Below are 20,154 nucleotides of genomic sequence, written 5' to 3'. Positions count from 1 at the left end.
GGACCCTGCCCTACTACAGATGCTCTATATCCACAAGTCTAACTTCGCGCACATTATCCGCTTGAAAAACCTGAATCTAATATACAAAACCTGCTGGACAGACAGGTTTGCCTCCCAGAGGCTGCCCAGTCTCTAGAATAGACCTCCCATACATGTCAGAGTACCTCGGTGGCCCTCTAAGCGCAACCCTGGATGACTGGATGGGAAAACAAATTTTTGCCTCTGGGATTCCACCTGTGTCCCTCACTGAAAGGGATAACAGGTGTTGACGGAGGTTTCTTTTTGGGGATAAACTTTTGGCTAAGCTTTTAAGGGCCCCAGGGCCATTAGCCTAGTAACCTCCTACAATCCTACGGTATGATCCCAGTTATAGGTTCATAGGTAGGTACTAGGCTATTGGCCCTAGGACCTGTATAAGCCTAGCCAAAGGTACCCTGGCTTTCACCACCCAAGAAAATTATTTTCCTGTGCCACTGTCGAGCAGAGCCGCTTAAGTGATCCCTGGGGCGAATTCCCTATCTCCCATCCAATCAAGATTTCTCTTGAAGAGTGCTAATGAGGAGCTTTGTTTGATGCAGATAGGTAGTTTGTTCCAGAGTATGGGAAGTCTCTGGGACAGGAATCCATCCCTCCAGCATGTTCCGCTCATTGGGGGCAATGTATAATTACTGACCAGATGGCATAGGTAAGGCTCATCTATAAGTATATGAGATAGGTTATTTCAAGCACAAAAAAGGAAACTGGTCAAGATTAAAATGTCTCAAGGGCAGCTAGCCTAGTACGTATGAACCTATGAGGACGTAAAAAGTCATAGGCTTTCAGAAGCCATGTAGCTGAAGCGCTTAGGGCCTTGAGGGATAATATGCATTTTAACCCACTGACCTCCATCAAAAGAGGTCACAGGTATTATACATGAAGATTCCAGCTTGGCTGGGTTTTTCTTGCAGTTTTCACTGAATGGTTGTGTGTGAGACAACTTTTTATCCTTTGGTTTAGACATTCATACTACAGGGGCACCATGTCCAGGTCTAATTTACAGCTCTTAAAAAGGAATTTTTGGAAAGCCTGCTCTCTGTATTAAAAAAAAAATGGACAGATCTCTTAGAAACAGGTAGCTTTGAGCCTGGCTCTAAGCTATCTGGATTAGAAACATCCAAAAGTGACTCCTGGACTGGAGGAATGGCAAAGTTTGGTAAGCCGAACCCCAGGAGGCCCATGAATATCTTCTGGGGAACACAGGCCTCAAAGGCTTGGGCTTGCCAGAGAATATGTTCTCACAAGAAATGTCCTTGGGGGAGAGCAAGAGGCTAAGGTGCCCTTCACACTGTCTGGATTCATAAGCTAATGGGATCTATAGGCCAGATTCTTCCCATCACCCTCAGAAATCAGATCGTCTCTATGGTGTGCTTTTCTGCTTAGGCGGCCTAACTCCAGACACAGTCTGCTTAATCTGGATGGGGCTGAAGGCTTTGGAAAACATGGAAAAAGCTCTCAGCCAGCTTAGTCCAGTTGCGAGATACAAGCACTGATGGGATGGAGTCTCTGGACCTGCCATATTGGCAGCTTTTGCTAGTCAGAGGACACAGCCTCAGAGGTGGCCTTATGTTTAGCAGCAGTCAGTCTATGCAGCCTTAAAGGGAAAGCCTCTAGATTCTGACTTATGTAGCTATGTCTCTGACCTCCAACAGTACAGAGGGACAAACCATCCCCCCCTTGCTTAATAATGGGGAAACACACCTGGGGGAACAGATCTGCACTTTCTCCAAGCAAAAAGAAAGGACTTTGGTATGGTAAAACATGCTTTCTACATTAGGCGTGACAACCTTCCAAGGAGAACTGACAGACACCTCCCCATTACCATCACCTGACTTCATTACAACCTTACCTCTCTCAGCGGAGACAGCCACCTGGTTACTGTCCAATGACACATCTGACTTCTGCTTCAGGGCTGCAATTCTCCTTTTCTTATGGCACAGCAGGATGGTGTTTCACCTCACATGCAAGGTCTTGGGCCTAAATTCCTGGCAAATCTCACAAGCACTTGCATCATGCTCCACATCTAGGCAATACATGCATTTACACCTGTCCTTAATGGTCACTTACTGACATACTTGCCTTTCTCTGATGGCATGCCCAGTACCTCTGTATCAAGGAAAGATGCTCAAGAGAAGTCTGCAACCAAACATATGCAACAGACATCAGATACTCGAACAATTACAGCACAGCTTTTTCTAAGAAAATACAGGAAAAAACGAACTTTTCAATGGGATTAGTTATCCAGTTCAGAGTTTAAATCAGTCATGACAGAGCCCGACAAACTACTTGCATGCCTTGCAAAACATACAATGCATACTGCAATAAAGAACTAAAGGATGACCATCCACACATTAACCTTTATAGCAGGTGCATGCCGATGTCTGCGGTATAGATGATACTGGATTACTGGCTGGAACAAGGGGACGGTTGCTTGCAACTGAAAGTCTAGCTGGACATGCACCTCAGACTACAGAAGAGTGCCCTAATATAAAGAACCCACATGAACATCTTACTATACCTGCAGGTTTTCCAGTACATTCACTCTTGGGATATTGGCAATGTCTGGGATTTCTACCACAAAAGGCTCAATGCCCAGTCTCACTTCTAGAGCTTTTCACATCTAATGTGGGTGAGATGCCCTACCACCTGGATGCTAGCAAGTCTGTGGAATAAGGGGAATACCCATCCACATCATCTTCAATTCTTGCTTGCCCGTTAGCTTTAAGGGGGCAGGGTTAAAATCCATGCACAAACTGTCAATGTGGCATAAGTCACCAATAAGCGCAGACCAACCAAACGGATCCTCTAAATTCCTTCTCCAGATACTGATCAACAAGAGGGGGGGGCACCTATAGAGGTAAGCTAAGGAGAAAGGTAACTGCGTTCCCACTCCATCCATGACAGCTACAAGAAGGCTAGAAAATACTAGTAAGAAAGATGACACCAAAACATTTACAATTTCTCCTAAAACAATTGTACTACATTCAGCACACTGTTCACAGATCCAGTGGTAATATCTGGGAAGACTTCCTGAGATTACAGGCCACTATATGTCTGGCCCCAAGATTATGTGGTTTGCAAAAAAAAACTGTACATTCAGACAGTGGGAAATCTTCCCTGGCTTTCGTGGTAATGCTCAGAGGTCAGAATGCTTGGAGGAAGGTGAGAAAAAAGACCAAGTGGCTGTTTCCAAGACAGACTGAAAGCAGACACCTTTAAGAAAGGCAGTAATAACGGCTGCTGTGAATTTTGTGGAGTGGGCTGTTACATGCCCTGAAGAGTCTTAACATAACGCATAACGGGAGATACAGCAAACCTCCCATTTAGGGATCTGTTTTCACACGTGCCTGCTTTTACTACCCTTTACAAAGGCTGTGAACTGGCTTGTTCTCCTTTGTGCTCTCATCCTTTCAAGGTAAAATTTCAAGTTGCCTATGCAAATCCAGGAAGTGTCAGATCTAGCTTCTTTGTTTTGTGGGTAGGACAGAATGGGAGGTTAATCTGATTTAGAAAAAACTACTATGGATATGAATGACAGATTGCTAGTAGGGTTGCTACATTTTCAAATGGCCAAAGTGGGACATTTTCAGTGCAAACATCAGATTTTACAGGCCGACACATACCCACGGTCAGTGCAAAGGATTGAACTTATTTTGCCTAAATAAAAGCTTATTCTTGTAGCATTTTAGTTGCTTATTCGGTTTCTTATAACATTTAGGTATTTTAGATACAGAATAACTGTTTTATGCAACTATTACATAAAATATAGGAAATAATTATGTCCTACAATCTCAAGACATTTGCCATTTTTAATATTTTTTGTCAGGACAACTGCCCAAAGAGGGACTGTCCCTAGCAAAGTGGGACAGGTGGTAACCCTAATTGCTGGTGTGTTACCTGGTCCTTGTGAAAGAGGAGAAAAAATGTTTTCATGACAGCATACATTTCTAATATCTTTCTGCGGAGATGCAATGACCACTAAAGACAGTTTTCCTGGTCAAGTTTATGAAAAGTGCTGCAACTGCTAGCTTAAAAGTTGGTAAAGTTAACTCCCCTAAAACAGTTAAGGTCCTATGCTAGTCCTATGTCTTGGAAGAACCAGATGCAAAACCTACCTATTAAGGGATTGCTTTACTGAAAGAATAGAGGGTATCTGAAAGTCACAGGAGGAGACTGCACACAAATGTAACTTCAACTGAAGCATAATCCAGATTTGTAAGGAGCAGACAGATAAGGAACAAGGGCACTCTCCATTCCACCAGAAAGAGAAGAGTTTGCATTTTCCTAAATATGATGTTCTTGTATTTGGTTTTCAACCATATCTGATGACAGAAAGCATGTACTCAAAGAAGATAAAAGCCAGATCATCCAAGCTATCAACCATAAAGATCTTCTGGCTGGGATTTCTGAGTGGCCCGTTTTTCTGTTTCAAAACATCTAAAAATGATGCAGCAGAACCGACATGCTGTAGGAGGGAAATCCAGTGCTATCTTAAGTCGAGAGAGACACATGAACTGCAGTTTTGGCCTGTCCTACTTCACCTTCTCTATTACTTTGATATGAATAATAAGAGGGAAGGCATCCTGAAACAAACCTAACCCAGTTTACTGAAAAGGTGTCGGTTGCCGAGCCCCTTGTAGTTTGCATGCCCATGTAAATTTCTTAGCTTCTTGATTTCTGGAGAAGCAAAAAGGTTTACCTCTGGCATAGCCCACTTCTAGACCAATCACTGCTCAAAATCAAAAAAGCGACAGCTTACCTCTTTTCTGTTCAACTGGTCTGCTAGAATACCCTCCTCAGAATGGATGGAAGATGCCCTGAGGCTCGGTTTTGACTCCTGGAATAAGTACCATGTGCCATAGCTAGTCTTAATAAAAAGTGAGTGAATTCTGCCTTGCTTGTTGACATACCACATCAAACTGTTGAACAGTCCAGAAAGATATGCAGGGTTCTTGGCTAACAGGTCTGTTTAGGATAAGACTTCCTAAGGCAAAATTACTACCATCATCTCACTGAATCTGATGGGTTTCTTTTCAGAGTTTTGTTTTCAGGTCCCTCAAATCCTTACTTTCCCTGACTGGGCTCCCCCCATGCAACTTCTGAAGTCTGTGAGGAGCGTCTCTGTGCCTGGGGCCTAACTGAATAGAATCCTCTGACAGATTCACCTGCTTTATCCACCATGAGAGTTCTTTCATGATACCAGGCAGTAGACAGATGAGGCTTCTGTCGTGAGTGGGCATGCTAACACCATTTCTTCCTTGGGTATTACTGCATTTTTCTCAAAAGACACTTTGCCAGGACCATCATCAGGACAGTCAATATAATGTACCCCACAGTCCTGAGAAATGATCCCGCAGTAATCTGGTTTTGGTGTGCTACAAAGATGAAATATGGTGTCAGGAAGAGCATTTTCTCTGCAGGGAAGGAATGCGCTCTAGTTTGCAGAAGGGCTCTCAGGAACTGTACTTCTCTGGGAGGATATTAGTTCAGTGTTGAACAGACTAGAGTCCTAGAACCTGGAAGCAAGCCAGGGTAAACTGCAGCTCTGTCTGCATCATCTCTAGGGCTGGTGCCAGAATCACATAGTCATTCAAGTGGAGTGAATGTGGATGCCCTCAACACTGCACTAGGCAGCTAAACATGAACTTTGTAAAAACCCTCGTTGCAGTAGAAAAAAACAAAGTGGGCAGAAGAAAAATCATATTGAGCAACCTGCTTCTTTGAAACTCAGGTACTGCCCGTCTATAGCTATTATGGAAACAGGCTCGTTTCAGCTGAAGGGTAACCATGAAGGCTTGCAGCAGAGAGGCAGAAAGGCCTACAAAGGTTAGCATTCTGAAAAATTGGCACTTCCAAGAACTTCTTTCAGTCTTGGCTAGTCTAAGATTAGTTTCAAAGACCCAATTTTTCATTGGTCTAGGAACATTTTTGAGTAAACCCTTATGCCTTCTTTCTGCTCTAGTACTCTCTATAGCACATCCCCACCCAATCTCAGAATATACACAGATTTGATTAAATGCCTTTCCTCTGAGTACTTGGGGAAATGTCAGAGAACCTTGGTCTTTATAAACTGGAGCCTGTATATTTCTCCCAAGATTATTAGAACATAAATGTTTCAAGTGATTTTGCTACCACTCTTTTTAGCAACAATTCCAGACAAACTTCTACTTTTCTGGTAGGACTGGAAAGAGACCATGTGCTTGGGGACAGGGTGACTGGGGGTGGGATTTAAGGAGTAAAAAACTTTATACGTATGGATTGTTGGGCATTTCACAGCCTAGAATGGCAGAGGTGTAGCCCTTCTTCCTTAAGCAGCTATTACTGTACTTTCCCCATCACTGGGAAGAGATCATTAGATGAAATCTCAGTAGACTCCATCTCACAAGACAGAATTCATGAATACCATAGCTATTTATCAGCAACTGAGTTCTGACAGGCATCCACAACCCTGCACAAACAGACAGAATTGCTTGAACAGGGTTTGGATCTGGCTCCCAAGTGTCATTTTACTGGAATAATTGCCAAGTTGTTTATTTTACTGGAACACCTGCTAAATGGTTTGGGTTTTGTAAACCTGGTTCTCTATACCTTTTCTAGACAGAGAAGTCCTTACTCTCAACTTAAAGAAATCTCATCCTTCTGACAAGAGAGGAAGACATCTAGTCCTTATAGGCAGGTTCATTTGTTTCTGGTTCAGAGGAGCTCAACTTTTGGGGGAGGGGGGCTTTTCCAAAGTAGGGACCCTGATACTGATGGGTGCAGAATTTTTTTTAAAACACTAAGACATACAAAAGCACACATTAACAAAGAAGAAACCCATACTAACATTTTTTTCTATTTACAAACATTAAACATACATATGGATACATTACTTACAGCTATTCCCTTTTTATCTTCATTAATTTTACATTCCCATCCCAAATAAATTCCTAAAACACTTAATTTGTGCACAACTTCTCCTCTGGTTGATAAAAATATGCCTCAAACACCACCCCATTTACTACATGGGATCAGGGTGTCGTGTCAATTGTCACGATCTCTTCAGTGCCACTTTCCTACCTTTGACAGTCATGCTTGACTATTGCAGGTCTTTATTCACGCATCCGCCTCATTTGCTGGATGCCCTCATTTCCTCTTGCCTTCTTCCTGTCTCAAATCTTCACCAGATGGTGGTATGCTTTTTTGCATGTGGAAAAAAACACTAATCTGTTCTCTGACTTTCTCTGCAATTGGACATGCTTTGACTTCTGCTCTGATGTCATCTTGTCTGCCCCACAGTGTGCATCTTAATACCCCTGTATATGGCATTTCATCTTCATCACCTCTAGCTTCCTCAACTGTTTTCCCTTTACTGTCCAAGTTTCTGTACCATACTATAGCACAGATTGCACCACTATTTTGCGCATCTTACTTTTCGGCTTCTTTGGGATTTTTCTGTCATACACTACTCCTGACACGCTCTCAGTTGGCTGTAGCCCCTCCAGTTCTAGCTTTGGCCTCCTTATTCAGACTTTCCTTTACCTCAACCAGCCCTCCCAGATACTTGAAGCTGTTAACCTGTTCCACTATTTTCCCTACTACTCAGTTCTCAGCTTCTTCCGATTTTTCCCACTTGCCATCATTACAACAGCTTTATCTACACTCAGTTTCACACCATGGGACTTCAGTTTTGCATTGCATTCACCTGTCCTTTGCAGAAGTTCTTGCTCAGTCTGCCTGTAGCACCATATCAACTACACTAACTTTGTTTCCTCCAACCTGTTTGCTAATGTGGTCCACCACCAGTATGAACAGAGCTGAACCCTGAAATGCACCCACTCCCACTGAACTCCTCAGAGTCTGAACATTGCTCATACTTTAGTCACTGGGTCCTTGTACATAGCCTGCACTAATTCTACCAATGTTTCTGGGATTCTGAACCACTGCAAGACTGCCCAGATCAACTTACTTCAGATATTATCATACTCTTTCTCCAAGTCTATGAACGTCCAGATGGACAACTCTCTAGTTTCTTCTCAACTATGGCTCACTGCAAACATCAGGTCAGATGCGTTTCATGCTGATATGAATCCAAACTGCTCATCTCCCATCTATACTAGTCTGCATATTCATTTATCAACTACCCTCCCCAAAACTTTCATGCAGTGTGACAGGAGTTTGATAGCTTTGTACTGCCCACGGTTGTGGATGTCCCCTTTGTTCATGTACATTGGCACTAGTATGCTTATTCTCCATTCATTTGGGATACGTCCTTTCCATACTGCTACTACATACCCTTGGGAGCGACTTTTCCTTTCTCTCACCCCACATTTGGTGATATCTATTGTAACATCATCTGAGTCTGTTGCTTTCCTAGACTTCATTTTCCTTAGTGCTGTTCTTACTTTTTCCAGGGTGGCTTAATCATAGGCTGTGTCTGGGGCAGTACAGTTTGAGAGGTTTTATTCATTCAGACATAGGAAAAGGTGTTGCAGAAATTGATAAATGTGGAGCAGTGTGGCTGATAAAAACATGCCCGACCAGTATATAAAACAAAAAGGACTAAAAATGTCTTCACTGTTTGTATCCTACTATCTACATTGAAAAACAAGAGCTTCAAGTTTCTCAGTTTTACATTTTTTGTTTAGTCTCTTCCCAGATATCCTTAGCTGTCGTAACAGAAGCATTTTTAATCCATACTCCTAAATACGTCATCTTATTGTACCCCCATAATCATGGGCGTAGGTGCATAATTTACAGCTATCGTCTTTGTTTTATCTTCATTAACTTTATTCAAAAAACACATTAAACTGTCTCAAAATGTTCCACAATGAGATGTCATTTTCTGATCAGGTGCAAAATAATTCAATCCGCAAAAGCCATCTTTTCTTAAGCATGCCAATTATATCCTTGAATTTCTAATTCCCTCAATTTTTTTACCACTCCAAATATAAAGCAAATAAAAGGGGAAAGAGGACACCTTTGCCCAATTCCTCTGTTCAAACACAGCTTAGCAAGAAATGTACCCTCCCACTTTAATTCTTGCCTTCAATTCCTCATATATCCTATTAACTATTACTGTATCGGGGAATGCAAAGGTCTCTACTGCCCTTCTCAAAATTCCAGCTTCCTCGGTCGACTGCTTTCTCTGCATCAAGACCCACCAAAAGCAGTGGTATTTTCTTGCATTCTGCTTCCCCCTGGATTATCATTACTCTATTAATATTGTCAAATGTTTGCCTCCCCTCCACAAAAACACACCGAGCCGTATTTATCAATTTCAGCTACACCTTTACCATTCTTTTAGCTAGAATAGACAAACACTTTACAATAAGGGTTTAAAACTGAAATGGGTCTACATGAAGCTGGGTCTTGTAGGTCATCATCATCTTTGAATAATACAGCCCCCACAGCTTTCTTCCAAGACATTGGTTCTTCCCCTCCTTTTAAAACCTTGTTAAACAAAATCTTTCTGATCTTTACCACTTTCTTCCTACAAACTTCTACAGGAATACCAGATCTGTTGTTGGGAGACTTTCCAGCACATGAATTATGCATCACCGTTATCTCATCTTAGGTATTCTATGAATATTTCCATTTGGGCATTTTCATTTCCAGGTTTCTCTGCTTTGTAAAGATTTTAATGAAATGTCTGAAATACCTTTGACACCTTTATAGGATCTCTGGTTATTTTTCTTGCTACAGGGAACCCTAAGCCTGGCAACAACCCTTTCTAATTTCTTGTGTCCAAGTCATTGTGCTAAAAGTTTTGGTTTTCTGGAGATAATCAAAAAGTCACTTAACAGCAATCTTTCTAAACTCATGCACATTATCCAAATACTCTTTCTCTATAGCACTCTACAGTTTCACTTCTTGTTCTGAGAGATTCACCTTATTCTGCAATACTTTAACCTCTGCCAGACACTAATGCCCAATGCTTAACCATAATTCTCACTTCTACACCATCTGTAAACTCCAATTTCATTTTATCACACTCCCTAGCCATCACTTCTGAAGAAATCTCTATCTTCCCTAAGAATTTTCAAATAATTTCCACTACCCCATTCCTTAAATGCTTCTCTTTTAAACAGGTAGGAGGGAAAGCACCAGTCTCTTATTTTTACTTCATTACCCTGCACATTTCTCTTAGCTTTTACCTGTGCGTGATGGATGTTGAAGGTTCACTGCCAGGTAGGTCATACCAAATCTCCACAAGAAAAAACAGCCTTTTTTAGATATATATTAAACCATGACACTAAAACAAGACAAAACGTATCCTCATTTGTTATCCAACAGACTATCAACCCACACCACACACCAGTCCTAAAGCCAAACTTTTTGATAAAATTTTAAGTAAACTTATGTGCATCGTTGTACAGTACAGACTTATAATCTGTGGAGATATCCACCCCAACCCTGGCCCTATTACCCTTAAACCACCATCTAATAGAGATAGCTATAACAAAAATATAATCAGTAGACCCACCAACTCCCTCTTGATTTGCCATCTTAATATAAGAAGTATAAACAAAAAAATACATGAACTTCATGCCCTTTTAGATGTCTATTCACCTGAGATATTATGTCCATCTGAAACCTGGTTAAAACCATCTACCACTGATAATGAAATTCTTCCACCTGGCTATAACCTACATAGACAAGATCGGGCCACGAGGAAAGGGGGGGTGGGGTGTAGCCATCCTCTATAAATCTGAACTAAACGTAACTATTGAAACTATCCAACCACCTCAGATCAAAAACTCTGAAATATTGGCTACCAAATTTCATCTGAACAAAAGTAAAAGCATTAATATCTGTATGTACATTCCCCCAGAAAATAATGTAGCTACACTAGAGGATACCCTTCACTGGCTATCCTCTCAGTATACCCAAGAAACCCTAGTTCTGGGAGACTTCAATGTAGACTGGGACTCCTGTTCATCAAAATCCCCCTCCATTCATATTAACCTTCATGAATTCACTCAAACAATAGCCACCCCTACCAGAATTGACAAACGGTCCCATAAAGAGAGTATACTGGACTGGATACTTGTAAATAGTAACCCCCTAATGTACACTGCAGGCACCCTCCCAGATGATCATCTCCTAACCTATAGAATTAAACAAAAAGCTAATACCCCACAACTACCCTTGCTCAGGAATGTTAGAAGCAAAAGAGACCTTGATCCTGCTAAACTTCAATTGGAACTTAAATCCTGCAACTGGACTATACTAAAGCATCTCACCTTAGAGGAAGCTGTAACTTACTTCAACAACAAATTTATCAAAATCCTAGACCTACATGCTCCTGTCCGCCTAAAAAGATTACAAGGAAACAATGTTCCTTGGCTTTCCAAAGAAACAAGAACAAAAATCTATAGTAGAAATAAACTATGGGCCACCTGGCGAACTACCAAAAATCCCCAGGATCATAATAAATATAGACATGCATGGAATGAAACAAAAAGACTTGTACTACTGGATAAAAAATACTACTACAGTAGGCTACAGATGAATAATCAGAAAAATCCTCAAAAATTTGGGGCTGGGATCAACAAATTACTGTATCCAGGTAAAACATCAATGCCTAACCCAACTACCAAATCAAAGAAGACGCCAGAACAGGTTGCAGACAGCTTCAATCACTTCTTTACTGAAACTATTCAAGCTCTTGCCAGCCAAATACCTCAAAGTTCCCTTGATGAAAAAATTACAACTCTAGTAACCAAAACCTATTTTGCTTTCAGCCTGTACCAACCTCCTTTATATGCAAGCTTCTCAAAAAAACTAAAACCCACCACCCTATCTGCAGACCAACTCCCAGCTGAATATCTACAAATGACGGCTGATGCTATTGCCTTTCCAATCTCTATCCTAATCAACCGAACCATTTCCGAAGCCAAAATGCCCAATATCTGGAAAACATCTTATGTCATTCCATTACATAAAGGAGGTCCCTCTACTGAATACTCCAACTACAGACCCATAGCCATACTCTCCCCACTAGCCAAGATAATGGAGAAATGCATACATAAACAACTTATGCAACATCTAGTCCAGAATGACCTGATGGCTGAGACCCAACACGGCTTTTGACCACATCATAGTACTACCTCTGCCCTATTATCCTTCACCAACACTATTGATGATAACCGCAACAATAATCACACCTCGTCTGCCCTCTTCCTAGACCTTTCCAAGGCCTTTGACATGGTAGACCATCAACTTATGATTTCAACCCTGCAGAATCTCAGACTACATCCCAGTGCCCTTCTATGGTTTAAATCCTATCTCAATGACAGGCAACAAGCAGTCATCTGGCAGAATAAGCTCTCAGAGCTCTTACCCAATACTATCGGAGTTCCACAAGGCTCCATACTAGGACCACTATTGTTTTCCATCTTTATTAATGATCTTCCTTCCATCATACCAAACACCAGCTGTATCCAGTATGCTGATGATTCCACTTTAATCTGCTCAGCTACATATTCACATTTTCTAAAAAGGGATATCCAGGCTACTTTTACTATGGTAAAAAACTGGCTATCCAAACGTCGCCTACTACTAAATCCCAAAAAAAACAAAATGCTCATATTTCCACCAACCCAAAGGTCCATACCCTTCTCCTTTACCATTCAAGCTAATGATGGGAAAGTCATCTCCCCTGACCCCAATACCAAATTGCTAGGTGTCACTATTGATAATTACTTAAAATTTGACCTCCATGTAAGCCAGACAATCAAAACCAATAACATAAAACTCGGTTCACTCTACAGAGTAAAAACCTTCCTCACCCCCATAGCTAAAATAGCCATTGCACACTTGCACCTACTATCCACCCTCCTATATGCTTCCCCACTTCTAGAAAATATAAGTAAATCTGAACTTAAACTCACAGCCTGCTATAATCACATCGCTAGGTTTGCTACGGGTTCTCCTTTCAGAACCCACCACTGCATTAACCTCAAACTACTTGGATGGTTGGAATTTCCCAATCTTGTCAAGTATAACCTGCTAATTTTGGCTAATAAAATCCTAAAGAACCCAAATAACACTCCAGCCCTTAGTCACCACATCATCCCCCCATAATAATTCAAGACTGCTCCGCTCATCCAATAAGTTACAAATCCAAACAACTATAATTAACAATGCGGCTGGCATGGCCCTATTTGCAAATTCTGTAAGTAGAACCTGGAACAAACTTCCAGATGCCATTACCAAGCTCTCCTCCCCAGACCAATTCAAAGCCTCTGTCAAACACCTGGAACAAAAATGGATATGCCACTGTGACAAACCTAACTAACTTTAAATAATGCATGTAATTTTACTTGTCTAATTTGTGTTTTCCTTTTTGTAATCTAATACCATCCTCAAAATTGAAAATTTGTAACACTGACTGTTCAGAATGTACTTCTGTTTTCCTTTTCTTAACTACAATATTATCTAATAATTTTATGTATAATCAATGTTCTTTTACTTGACCGCTATTTATTCTTGTATTCTGTTGGAGCTTATCTCCCCGGGCCTCCGCTGAAAATGGACATGATTCCAGTTGGACTTTCCCAGTCAACAAATGTAAAATAAAAATAAAATAAATAAAATAAAATCTTGGAAAAAATGTAATCTACCTACATAGGAGCAACTGCCCCAATGAACAGCTGCATCCATAAGCATTACCCAACCTAAAATTAAGATTACCTATGCTATAATGTGCATGCGACAGCCTGTATTCCCACTCACACCGATTGGTGCCTTATTTTCTCATTTCTATTTCCCTTCCCATATAGGAAAAGTAACTTGTATGGTTTCAGAAAACTAGCTTTTAGCCCCAAGAAAAAGTGCAGTGGCTCTCTTTAAATAAAACTGAAGTCAGAGCCATGGACTACAACTAAATGCCAAGAAATGCACAACAGTACCCTTCGGGAAGTTATCCACCCCTGGTAACTATCATACAGACAACACACCCCTTAGAGTTAACCTAGTAGTCAGAGACTTAGGGACACACAGATAATCTAACCTTTGACCATAACGTGTCTACAGTAGTGAAGAAATCCTTCTATGCTGCGCAATTTATAAACAAAGGTATGGCATCCAAGTCCAAGAAGTCATTGTTCCACTGTATTCAGCATTCATCAGACCTATCGAGTACAATGTCCCATTTGGTATGTACCTAACCAGGCATATCCAAAAACTGGTACATCCACAGTCAAAAGAATACAGGGCATAACAAAATGTCCTATGCAAACCGCCTCAAGGCCCTATCCTTGTATTCTGTCCCTACAGGCTTCTGAGGGGAGATCTATGCCAGAAATACAAGGCACTGTCAGACCCCACTCTGATGGATCTCCTGCATATCCACAAAACAAATAGCACCAGAATTACCTGTTCTAAAGATTTAAACTTTGCACAGGATCTGCTGGAGAGACCGGTATGTATCCCAAAGATTACCCTGTCTCTGGAACAGGCTCCCCATCCATGTGAAGCAGAGTTACCCCCTAACCCATTTCACGTGCAACCTAGCCAACTGGCTGGGCAACAGGAAATTCATCCCTGTTTTGGCACCCATCTCTAAAGGACACAGGCAGCCTGTAAATGGTTCATCTTCCAGGCCCTAGCTTGAAAATGTTTCATCTCCCAAGCCCTTGCTTACACTTATAAAGGGTATCATTACTTGTCAGTGATTTGAGATGCACGGCTAGGCTTAAAAAGGCCCTTGTGGTCATTAGCCTAGTAAACACCTATGAACCTATAAAACTAAACTGTATACTGCTCTATTAAAGTATTCAGGCTGCTAGTGAGGCTCTTTTCATTTCCCATTATTTCAAACTTTTTCAGTAAACTGCTTGCCATTGTACATTTACATTTTTCATTTCGGCAAAGAATGCTCAGAACTCTCAAGATTAACTGCTTACACCTGTAGACAGTTCCTCCATGTACAAGTAGACATTGAGAAAAATAAAACTGCTAACATCTCTGCAGATGCAAGAATCTTCGTAAGATACAGAACGTGCAACTGTCTTCAGCAGCAAACTTCTTGATTTTCACCGAGAACATTTGCTAATGGAAAAAAAAAAATTTTTTCAGATGCAAGAGCTTAGCATTCATTGTGCCTTTTACAACTGTCTTGCTTCTTAAGCCTACTTGCTTACAAAAACACTTGTTTACAGCTTAATCCAAGGGCAGTAATCCAGGCATCCACTCTTGTAAAAATGAGAGAAATTATCAATTCTCTGTAAGTGCATTTTACCACCTAACCCCCTACCACAGGAGGCCAAGATCAAAGCATATCAACTTAATCTTGCTTCTGCCCAGCCCTCCTCCTCATACTGCAGAGCCTAGTTTTATTACAACTAAAAAGTACTTGTGTGTGTTAAAGATAAACAGTTACTTGAAAGACCATCCCCTAACACCACATTTAAAATACCCCAATACATACTACTACATGCTACATAAAATCACTTTATTATACGTGCAGTGAAATGTTTCATATGCATAAAACTTTTTTTTTGTTGTTTGTTTTTTACTTTTAATGTCCTTCTAAACATTGACAAAGTGGGGTGTATACTTTACAGTCCATCCACAAGTTTAACAAAGTCAGCAAAAGTCAAGTCTTTCTCAGTCACTTCTCTTGCAAAGCCATATTTTACAAATGTAACTGATGCTTTATATTCTCCCGTTTATTCACGAATTTCAGTGTTGCTGGTCTTCCTGTTCATCTCCATCTCCCAATCCCAGAATCTAGTTCAAGGTACTCCTGACTTTTTTAGCCAACTCTTGTGTTTTTGAGGCTTTCCAGCATTTTCATTTTGAACACTGGAAAAGATTTCAGTGGCAAAACATCGGTACAAGCTTTATTGTCAGAAGAATGACAAAGTCCACTTCTGTTTGCTGGCTCACTTCTTGGATTTAAAAAAAACGTTTCCTCCTCAGCCTGTTCTGCATCCAAAAATGTCTTTGATCCTCCAGGAAAAAATATTCAGAAGACTGATAAAGCAGCTTGGATCTAACACCTACCTCTTACCATTCTCTGACTGCTGGGATAAATTTCTTCTCTTCTGCCTGGTGTACAGTGAATAATCATTTTCCACAAACACTGTTACTCCAGTTAATAATAATACTCTTCACTTTTGCCAGTTTTGTCAGGATTAACTCTTTGTATGATTGCATCTTTACCAATACAAGTCTTGGCTGCTTTCTCATGGCCAGGTTTAGAACAAACACTAAAATGTACACTTTCAGTTAAATGCTGCTGGGCAATACCTGTCCAGTTGCTTACTTGTATACTTTCCTGAAATTAACGTAGTCTGTTCCTTCCAATTTCTCTGGTACAGCAGAAAATCTTAGGTTCTCTGCACACTGTCTTCTAATTCTACTGTATTTTGAAAAAGTTTCATACTCCAACTGCTTTTTCTTCATTTCAACCTGACTTTTGTAGTTTTATCAGTTCATCGGAATAGCTACTTAAAGCTTCTATTTTTTCCAACCTTTTGTTATTCGAGTTGATATATTTTTTTCAATGTTTCATTTATTTCAATCAACCCAGATCACTTGATTTATTTTTCTTCTAAATTTCTGGAAGCTTTCTCTTGTACAAAACCTGAAGCTAGAACTGCTTTTTGCTGAACTACAGGATTTTTCCCAGTCAGTGTTTTTTCATCACCTTTTCTGGTTTTCTTTCAGGTTCGTTAACATTTTTTGTTGTTTTTGACATCTAGGTAGATGTTTTCACTAAACAGTACCAGAGTTTTTACTTAAAATGACAATTTCACTGGCTATTTCTCAGTTTCTATTTTCTCACACAGAGCTGAAATTAATCTGTTGATCAGTATGCAGTCATCTTAGAAGTCCAGTCCAATGGCTTTACAGCCTTGAGAAAGTTCAAAACCCTAAGCCCACTTTATCATATCTTTGGGGAGGGGGGGTGAGCAGAGGATTCAATCGGCTCAAGCTGAGGCAAGATTATCAACATCCAAAGCTTGGGTACTTTGTCCCTGCTTTTGGGAGTGATGGCTTCCTCAAAGGTCTTTTGCCATAGGCAGGCACCAATGACCCACTTCTGAGCTGCAGTCATCACATACCACACTCAATTGTCCTCTGCCACTAAAATACTAGCATCAAAACCAGCTGCCTACACTCAAGCATGTAGACAGACTCCTGCAGTGTTTTAGCTATGGAAAATGTGCTGTCATCCAAAAGCATGACAGCATTTCGAGAGGCACTGCCTAAAGCCCAAGTCCAAGTAGATACCGCACTTTGAGACTGCAAAAAATAGTTCAACAGACTTCGTGCTCTCAAGACCAAGATGGCCTAAAACCTCACTAAATAAGTCATCAGCCTCAGCATTTTCCTCTCTCGGGCACATTTAAACAAGGCATCTATGGATGACTTGGCTGATGCCAATGCAACCATGGACAGAGAACACAGATAAGAAGCACAGCCTGTTCTAAGCTCAGGTAGCCATGCAGAGCTTTGGCTCTCCACTTGATGGTCTCCTGGATGAACAAAGTACAAAGACATGAGGTGACTTCATACTTCCCCACAAAACAGAACAAACAAGACTAAAAAAATCTCTGCAAGGGAACCAACTTCCTACAAGTAATGCAGTTACAGACTTGAAAAATGGACATCCAAAAACTCATCTCCAAACAAACAAAGCACAAAATAAACTCTTGTTCATAGGCAATTACTAGGTTAGCTGCCCTTGCGAGCCATTTTAAGGCTAGCCAGTTGCCCTTTTTGTGCTCAAATTAACCTACCCCATTTGGTTACAGATTAACCTTACCCATCCCACTGTCGATAATTATATATTACCCCCAACGAAAATAACTGGGATCATACTATGGATAATTTGGGGGGACCTAAGCACAGGGTAAATTATTTAGGAGCGGCCTCTGTCAATCAGTACTATAGGGGGAAGTCTTGGGATAAATTTTCTGTTTCCTATCCATAAATTTAAGTTGCACTTGAACAGGGATGAACTTTGTTTTATGTGGATGGGGAGTCTGTTCCAGAGCTGCATTATCCTTCATGAAATAAATATGTCCCTCCAAACCATTAAGTTAATTTTTCATAAGAGTTTTAGATCCCTATACTAAGCATTTCAGATGCCATCTGACTTGCTAATGTGCAGTAAATCTAAGTACTGGGTCAGAGGATGCCCTGTATGCCAGAAACAGGTCACCTCTTAGCACTCTTTAGGATATGGAGTACAGTGACAGGGTTTTGAGTTGGTCCACATGTAGGACATGTTATTTAGGCCTTGTACCCTTTTAGTAAGGTATCTCTGGTGTAGATGCATGCCAAAGGGTCATTATATTCAATGACTGACCTAACGAGGGCGGAGTAAAAGGGGCAATGACATCACTTGATCAAGATACAATCCCTTTGTTTATAAGCTGCACAACTTAGAAAGACTTTCTTAAAACAATGGAGAAATGTCAGTCAAAGTTAGCTCACAGTCCAAATCCCGAACAACTGGGTCAGCTCTTAGGGGTATATAGTTAATGTGGTAGTTTCCTGGGCTAGACAACAGATTATAGATGGGATATAATGCTACTCAGCTCATACAAACACAGCTGCTCTGAAATAAAAAAAACGTGCGTCCTAGTGTCCCATGTTACTTTGCCATCTAATTCAAGGTCATACTACATGAAGAAACAAGACTGTGTGAGACATCATACATGCTGAAGTAAGATAAAGAAGCATTATCCCCTAACAAGGTACTTGGCTACACTCTGGTAGCCACGCCAAAAAGAAACTGTTGAAGCTCAGTACTCAAACTGACGGAACATTTGGGGTCAATAACAGTACAGCAGCTATTACTCAGGCCCAAGGCAAACGAGGGACAGGAAATAAAGTCTTCAGCTGGTCTAACCCTGATCTTTGTCCAGTTATAATTGCTGTGATGAATAAGAGCAAAAAATAATCACCTACTGAAAACATGAGAGGCGCAAACTGGGAACAGGTAGACTGTTTGAGAACACACTTTCCACCACCAAAATTGGAACCGCATTATAAGGATTAAGCTTGGGGATAAGGCAAAATTTGATGGCTATGTACATAAAGTGACGTTTATAAACAGCACAGTGCCAATGAAAACCCCAATCACGACAAAAATGCCTTCATGGGATTCAGGATCAATACTGCCAAAAGTAGTTACAAGCCATCTTAAACAGGCATCAGCAAGACAGTTACGAAAAAGAGTTATGTACTTGTCATAACTTGAAATCTGTGTATCTGGTGTCATTATTCATCATGGATGGGTCTTGGATTAGACCTCAGATCAGAGCAGGCAACTAAAGAACAGAGCCACAGTTCAAGCTCCTCTCCTTCCCATAATCCCTTGCTGACCCACAAACTTCAGATCAAGCTTGCTGGATAAAGAAAAAGGCAGTCTAGATTGTCTATAGAACACCTCAAGAGAAGACATCCCTCTGTATCTACCAAATCTCCAGGAAGAGGGTGGGAACGTAATGAATAATGACACCAGATAGCACAAGTACAGTGGAGATAAAAAAAAAGTGCACACAGCCCTGTTAAAATGCCAGTTTTTTGTGATATAAAAAAATGGAACCACAATAAATAATTTCAAAACTTTTCCCACCTTTATTGTTACCTATAACCTGCACAATTCAATTGAAAAATAAATTTGTTACGGGAAAAATAAAAAAAATAAAAAACGTACAATAAGCTGGTTGCATAAGTGTGTACACCCTTAAACTAATACTTTGTTGAAGCACCTTTTGATTTAATTACAGCATTCAGTCTTCTTGGGTAAGAGTCTATCAGCATGGCACATCTTGACTTGGCAATATTTGCCCACTCTTCCTTACAAAAGTGCTCCAAATCTGCCAGATTGTGAGGGCATCTCCTGTGCACAGCCCTCCAGGTCACACCACAGATTTTCTATTGGATTTAGGTCTGGGCTCTGGCTGGGCCATTCCAAAACTTATTTTCTTCTGGTGAAGCCATTCTTTTGTTGATTTGATGTATGCTTGGGGTCATCATGTTGAAAGGCGAAATTCCTCTTCAACTTTCTAGCAGATGCCTGAAGGTTTTGGCCTAAAAATGACTGGTATTTGGAACTGTGCATAATTCCCTCAACCTTGACAAAAGCCTCAGTTCCAGCTGAAGAAAAGC

At 40.7% G+C, this 20,154-nt stretch overlaps 1 protein-coding gene across 4 annotated transcripts in view; it reads right to left on the bottom strand.

The window, feature by feature from the left end:
• Positions 1-20,154, bottom strand: part of PSMD11 (proteasome 26S subunit, non-ATPase 11) — a 2,265,797-nt gene that overhangs the window by 1,782,230 nt on the left and 463,413 nt on the right. For 2 of the 4 annotated variants that reach the window (XM_044055234.1, XM_044055235.1), the window contains exon 4: positions 2,116-2,172. The exons of the other annotated variants lie outside the window; for them this stretch is intronic. In XM_044055234.1, the coding sequence (XP_043911169.1) occupies positions 2,116-2,172 (57 nt within the window). The remainder of the gene's footprint in view (positions 1-2,115; positions 2,173-20,154) is intronic. 4 annotated transcript variants of the gene reach the window in all.

This window comes from Protopterus annectens, chromosome 13.part0, assembly GCF_019279795.1.
Source record: "Protopterus annectens isolate FY-2018-M chromosome 13.part0, PAN1.0, whole genome shotgun sequence".
Taxonomy (NCBI): domain Eukaryota; kingdom Metazoa; phylum Chordata; order Ceratodontiformes; family Protopteridae; genus Protopterus; species Protopterus annectens.
Note: the sequence above shows the minus strand (reverse complement) of the source record. Positions and strands in the feature narration are given on the sequence as shown.